The sequence below is a fragment of the Barbus barbus genome (genome assembly GCF_936440315.1).
Source record: "Barbus barbus genome assembly, chromosome: 41".
Classification (NCBI taxonomy): domain Eukaryota; kingdom Metazoa; phylum Chordata; class Actinopteri; order Cypriniformes; family Cyprinidae; genus Barbus; species Barbus barbus.
The window spans coordinates 21,783,158-21,790,776 of record NC_136719.1 but is presented as its reverse complement, the minus strand read 5'-3'; the positions used below and the strand labels follow the sequence as shown (position 1 = coordinate 21,790,776).

The 7,619-nt window shown below is 36.3% G+C and overlaps 1 protein-coding gene across 1 annotated transcript in view; it reads right to left on the bottom strand.

The window, feature by feature from the left end:
• Window positions 1–5,827: 5,827 nt before the first annotated feature.
• Window positions 5,828–7,619, bottom strand: part of LOC306860828 (von Willebrand factor A domain-containing protein 5B1-like) — a gene marked incomplete at both ends in the record, with an annotated part of 34,484 nt that continues 32,692 nt past the window's right edge. Inside the window, one exon of the mRNA XM_079402774.1 lies at window positions 5,828–6,511. Coding sequence (XP_079258900.1) covers window positions 5,828–6,511 — 684 coding nt within the window. The remainder of the gene's footprint in view (window positions 6,512–7,619) is intronic.

The following is a 7,619-nucleotide window of genomic DNA, read 5'->3' as shown; positions in this document are numbered from 1 at the left end:
TCTCATTCTGACGGCACCCATTCACTGCAGAGGATCCATTGGTGAGCAAATGCTGCACTTCTCCAAATCTGTTCCGATGAAGAAAACTCATCAACATTGTTTCAGAAAGATTTCTCAATAATGTCTCAAACTGTGCTCAGATTTGAAATCAAACGTCAGAGACATTTCTCGCCAGATTCCTCAAAAAATGTTACAGCTCAACAATAGTCTCATTTTAATTCTCCCAAGGAATTTTATGAGAAACATCTGATTCATAAATAAGAAATGATATGTCAATGTGTAATTCTTTGTGGTCAGTGGCTGTTTGTTTCTTACAATGATTATTGTTTTCTCTCAGCCTTGCATTTACAATCATAATGGGTTTTCATTAGCATGTTTGCAAGAATAGTCTACACAGACATTAGCATAATTAAATTTCCACAGTCCTCACACAATCAACTACAGGTCTCATTACATGATGCAGCAGGTTCGTGACACTACGATAATACCCAGGGAGAAAATATGGAGAAAAAAAGAAAAAATACAAAGTAGAATTAACTCACTAATTTTGAAGGGAAGCTTATAAACATACTGGAGGAAAATTCCATTTCCTTAATCATTTGATTGACATTTCTTTTAGTATTTGGAAAATAACTGATCGCATATTTTAACTCTCCTAAGCCTACTGCCTAGAAATTCATGTATCAAAAATAAGGCCTGTAAATGATCACCATAATCACAACTTTGCTGGAAAAACTGAAATAATGTGGACTGAAGCATCTTAATGTAGGTTTAATTGATTGTACATTCAGTGCCAGTCATCCATATACTCGAAGTACGCAAGTAGCATGGGACACAACACACAAGCCGCAACACACAAGTCTGACTCTCTATCCATTAGGCCACGACTGCCCCTGAATTCAGCAATTCTTCTCTTCCAAATCACATATTCTGCCATTATCGAGTACCACGATGCATGTGTGTGCTTTCCTCTGCATGTAAACCAGGCTCAGAGGTACTCGTGATTTGGAGGAAACGAATTGTTGAATAAAGTTGTTATTTTTGTTTTCTTTGCAGACAAAAATGATCACAGCTTTGTAAAATTTTCTTTGAACCACTGATGTCACATGGACAGTTTTACCGTTGTCCTTACTACGTTTCTGGGCCTGGGAACATTTAAGTTGTGTTGTTGTCTATACATGGTCAGAAAGCTCTCAGATTTCATCAGAAATTTCTTAATTTGTGTTCTGAAGATGAACGAAGATCTAACTGGTTTGGTACAACGTGACGTTGAGTATTTAATGCGTATAGTGTTAGTTCTGGCAGGTCAGGTGAGTCAAGCTTGCATCGGCTGACTCAACTGATCACATCCACCTATAGGAATATGACCTATCACGACATTCCTATATAAGCTTTATTCAGTATTATTCAGCAGCTTTTTCGCTTGCTCAGGAGCAAATTACCCCCCTCCATCCCCAACTCCTCCTTTCACCATAGTCAGGAATTGGCTTTCTGATATTCCTCATGGAATCAGACTCCTTTTATCTTGAATAATGTGTTATTTGTTTACATTATTCAATATAAATATCTTGAATAAGATATTTATTCAATATGTTTCATTATTATTCTTTGTTCTGTTCTGTTTACCATAAGGGGGTTATTATTGCTCCTCTCCTTGCTCATTCATGACAGACTGCATGGATGGGCAGGGAGTTTTTGGCCAGAACAGAGCCATACCACCAAACTAATCTGTATTTTTGGGTGAACTATCCCTTTAAACACAGAAAATTATGTCCCAAGTGAACAAACAGTTGGGAAAGTAATCGAATGCTTGACAATTTATTAGATCTGTGCTTGTCAATATATTAGATCAATGAACACACTGACATGCACCCCCAAAGTTTTGCTTATACCCTCAGAAGTCTAGGTTACATTATTGTATTGCATACATTATTTATTTTATAGAAAAATCATTTTAAAACGTAAGTATCCAAAAATGATACAGAAGTCTTTTGAGATCTCTCATTCATCAATTAAAACGACAATTAAAACTATAGAGATTTGATCATAAAACTCTCCCATTTAAAAAAATAATTAAAACAATTCTGACTATTATTTCATGTGTCAGGCTTCATGGATGCATTGGCAGCACTGTGAATCCAAGAAACACTCAGTATTTTAGTATGATGCTGAACATTCAAGAACCATTAGCGTAATTAAATGTCATGAAAATAATTTGGTTCTGGTGTTTTTTAAATAATAGACTGGAAAAAATATGGTTCCCAACCCTAATTACATCCCTATCACACTGTCTCTCTTTCTCTCTAGCCATTGTGCATTATTAGCATCAAAAGCAAGCTCCTTAAAATCCTTTGATGCTGACTTTATGCCTGAAGCCATTTTTACTGCACGGAGTGGTAACTGATATAATTAAATGGTGGCGTACGCTGCAGGACAGACATGACACATAAAAGAGAGAGATTTCACAAGTAACAAAGAGACAATAGATTTCATTGTTTTGAGTTGCACAAACATGATGACTGCTATAGTTGCAGTGTAATTCCCTGATGAATGCCTGACTAACAGGCTTAAACTATACAAAGTGTTACTGAGAGAAAGAGAGAGAACAGAGCCGAAACAAGCTGTCGTACGGTTTGTAAATGCGGCAATCTGACAAAAACTGCACCCTTCCTTTCTTGATTTTGAAAGTGTGGTGCAACATCTACTGGCTGCAAAACGTATTGCCTTTGGTGAGGTTAGAGGCATGACAAAAAGGAAAAAAAGCCCTACAATGCAACTCCACAAGCTGCTACAGTACCTATGTTATCAAAACTGCCAGTTTAAGAAAGTTTATATAATATAGATGAATTTTAAAGGAATAGTTCACCCAAATATTACAATTCTGTCATCATTTTCTCACCCTTGTGTTGCTCCAAACTGGTATGCATTTCTGTCTATTTTGAAGAATGTGGGTAACCAAACATCTTTGGGTCCCAGTGACTTCTTCTGTATGTGACCCTGGAGCACAAAACCAGTCACTGGTGTATATTTGTAGTAATAGCCAAAAATACATTGTATGAGTCAAAATTATTGATTTTTCTTTTATGGCAAAAATCATTAGGACATTAAGTAAAGATCATGTTCAATGAAGATATTTTGTAAATTTCCTGGTATATATATATATCAAAATTTAATTTTTGATTAGTAATATGCATTGCTAAGAACTTCATTTGGACAACTTTATCAATATTTAGATTTTTTTTGCACCCTCAGACACCAGATTAATAATTGCATCTCAGCCAAATATTGTCCTATATCCTAACAAACCAAATCTCAAAAATGGACCCTTACGACTGGTTTTGTGGTCCAGGGTCACATATGTTTTTTTGTTCATGTTATGGAAGTCAATGGGACCTGAAACCACCTGAAGCATTTTTCAATATAACCAGTGTTATTTTAATATCATTGAGATACTATTATAGCTTTTATTAATAACATACAACATGAGGGTGAATAAATGATGACAGAATTGTAATTTTTGGCTTGGTTGCTAGGTAGACTGCACTGCATCATCATTACTGCATAAAACTCAGTTACTATTATTGACATCCCAAACCATCAATTCACACCAAAACTGCATGACGTCCAATAGTTTCGTGTGTGCAAATCACTGTCAGTGTGAATGGAGCCAGAATTCTACTGATTTTATTGTTTTATATTTTTGTCGTATATAGTGGAAATAAAGAGACCCAGTTTTTCCAATTAACTTTATTACATGCAGTTAGAGTCCAGCATTGCACTAGCAAGTACACATGACTTGAAGTGAATTCGACACTTAAGTACAAAGTACAACTGACTGACGTAATACACTTTTCACAAACCAGCTGCCACTGTCACAAGAGCATAAGAGAGGTTGGATCTGAAAAGATCCTTGAGATGAAAGATCTTTCCACAAACCTCTCATTTATCTACTTAGACAACTGTACTCAAGAGCAATACCTGAGGAGTAATACGTATGATAATAAAATAAACCAGTGCGATATACCGAGAGATACACTAGCTTCTGTATTTTCTCATTTAGGCTACTTTTTTAAACATATATTTACAGCCAATCTTTTAGAATTTTTCTGTACAATTTTTGAACTGACATCAACAAAGTACTATAACAATACATACACAGCGATAAATATAATCAGCAAAATGAAAACAAAATCAATTACGCATTGCAGTAACAGTACAACGTTCATATCAACAGTCCAGAAAGTTCTGCAGGGTTAGGCACTTAAGACTGGAGAGCACTTACAGCAATTGAAAGTGTCGTTCCAGCGACGATTTGACATCTTTAACGATCGAAAAGGCAAACAATTGTACATTGCATGATGTTATACATGTATCTGCATCTTATAAGTCACTGGATCCTCTGACAGCTAAAACAGCCTGTAATGCCACATATACAGTAGCAGTCAACCACGCCAACTAATGAACAAGTCACTATAAGGCTTCGTACGATTAATGTTTATGGTACAAAATCTTCCAAAGCAGCAACCAGACAGTTTATTAAACCATATGCACGTCATCATTTCAGAGACAAGATAAAAAAAACACAATCTTGCAAAGACATGCACATTTTTTGGGTGGTGTTTGGCCCGGAATATACTTATACTATAAGTATAATATACATATACGCAAATATGTGAACGCAAACACTTCTAGCTACAGCATGCTAACTCGATTTCACAGTTTTGAAATGTATCCATTCAAAATTCAACAAGTACGAGTTGCATTGTCAAGGTTGCCACAAGGGGTGCTATTGCACCTACAGTATTTACTCCCATTACTTACTTCCAAATGAATAAAACAGTGATTGAATTAATGGTACAAATATTAGACAATAAAACTAAATTTTCCCTCGATTACTGAAGTTTGTACGCAAGTCTGTTTCCACCTCAGAATGCAAAAATTATAAAAAGAATTGTGACTATTTCTTGTAATTGTACCATTTTATTTTACAATTTTGAAGAAAAAAAAATTGTAAATGAAATAATATCTGATCATTCTAAGTAAATATCTCACAATTGCAAATTTGTTTCTCTTAACTTTGAATTAATATCTTGTAATTGTACATTTTATCACACAATTGTCACTATTTCTTGTTGTCGCAACAGGGTTATTATTGTTAACTAAAATCTTTAAAAACATTTGTGTTCATTGAAATAAAGCTAAAATAATAAAATAAAAATTTGATGTAAAACGGAAACAAACAAAAAAAAAGACAAATGTTGCCTTGGCAACTAATGGAAATAAAAACACTAAAATTACCAATAAAAAATAATAATAATTATACCTAAATAGTAAGATTAAAATAAAAGCCGACAAAAGTTACTAAAACTAAAATGACTAAAAATGAAACAAAATGTAAATTTAAATAAAAAACATAAATTAACAAATATAAAACCCTAATAAAAAAAACTGTAATAATACTGTGTATAAATAATACTAAAATAACACTAAATTGCATCTATTTCTTATAAATACAACTTTACTCACAACTGTGAGTAATTTAACTTCCTGTAATATTTTTTCAATAGGAGACATATACAGTCTTTTACAGGTTTGTTACTGCTACAGTAATGCAAGAAACAAGTTACATATATACAATAATAAGCTTGCAATACACTGGCGTCTATGTACCTGTGCAGAGTATGTTTCCGGCCTTCGGATGAAATACTGGTATGATTTCTATTCATAAAACTAAAACAAAACCCACAGAATAAACATTAAAACAACTCAAGGCGAGTAAAACCCTCGTTTCGCATAATTTGAAGTTTCGTCCCAACTCTATCAGGCCTCACACACTGTTGGGGTTGTAGCAGAGCATGTTGAGCTGCAGGTTCTCGTCCCAGTGTCTGAGGATGATGAAGAGCTGATTGGCCGCAGATTTGACCGACGACAGGTCTCGGCCCTCTGGGACGATCTGATCATCTAGCCACATGCTGGCCTTGGCAGCGATCAGCTCCCACTCGATGAAATAACTGGCCGAACTGTGTTCCAGCCAGGCCAGAGCAACCGCGGTTGCCCACACCATCCCCTCGGGGTCTTGCACGGCCCTTTGCAGGATCCCAGGTGAACCCGGCAGGAGTGTCTCCGCAATTTCAGACTCAGACCCCCGTCCGCTGTCGTACAAAGAGTTGATAGGTGATGGCAGGGCTTCGGTTGACATCGATGAGAAGCCGCTCAACAGCGAGGGCTCACCTTCCATCCGAGGGCTTTGGGCCTGAAATGAGGATGAAGACGTGCGGGACACCAACTCCTTGCATTCAGCGTTCAAGTCTGAGTCTTTTGGAGGAGGCGAGGGGCTGTGGTGGACCTCCAGACTCTCAGAGCGCCGGGAGCCAGAGTGGGACACGTGGGTAAGGCTAATTCTGTGGCTGGTGAAGGGCGACGTCCACTTCAGCTTGTCCATGGGCACGTTGATTGCGTCACACAAGGAACTGTTCAACATGAACGCCCCACAGGACAGCTGCAATGACACCTGCAACAGGAAGTAGAAGCCATAATGTCTGCTTAATCAGTGCTTAAACATATAAACAAGCTCAGAGACGGAACATCAATGAGCCATTTAAGGTCTTTAGGCATTGTCAATTACATTAGCCTTAAAAATATGCTCTACTGATTTTGTTACGCCTCATCACTGTTTACTTTGAGTAATTGCCATGACCCATATAGTCTACTCAAATAGTACATCTCATTTAACCAGACTTCGAGATCATGGGATATTGATCCGTGCTTGTTAAATGTCAACAGATCTATTACTCACTCTACGTAAAGAAGACTGCCTTTGTGTGCGGGGTGAGTATTGACCGACTATTTATAGGTTATGAGGCAAGTGGATGCAATACATGCAATGACGTCATTACTAGTTGAAGTTTGTCAGACATTTTGTTATGCTGACCTTTTGAAACTCACAATATTTACATATTTGTATTGTAATTACTATTACTATATTACTATTATGCTTACAAGTCATTATTTTAATATAAATTTCAAAATAAATGAATATATATAAATTATATATAATTTATATGTAGAATTTCTATATGTATATAAATACACAATATTTATATATCTGTATTGTAAATATATAACAAATCATCCATGTATATGATAATCCATGTATATAAATAACACACACACACACACACATATATATAGTATATACAGTATATATACAGTATATATACACAGTCACCGGCCACTTTATTAAGTACACCTGTTCATTTGCTTTTTTCAATGCAGTTAGGCATGTAGATGTGGTGAAGACGACTTGCTGAAGTTCAAACCGAGCATCAGAATGGGGAAGAAAGGGGATTTAAGTGACTTTGAACGTGGAATGGTTGTTGGTGCCAGACGGGCTGGTCTGAGTATTTCAAAAACTGCTGATCTACTGGGATTTTCACGCACAACCATCTTTAGGGTTTCAGAGAGTGGTCAGAAAAAGAGAAAATATCCAGTGAGCGGCAGTTGTGTGGACGAATATGCCTTATTGATGTCAGAGGTCAGAGGAGAATGGGCAGACTGGTTAGAGATGATAGAAAGGCAACAGTAACTTAAATAACCACTCGTTACAACCAAGGTATGCA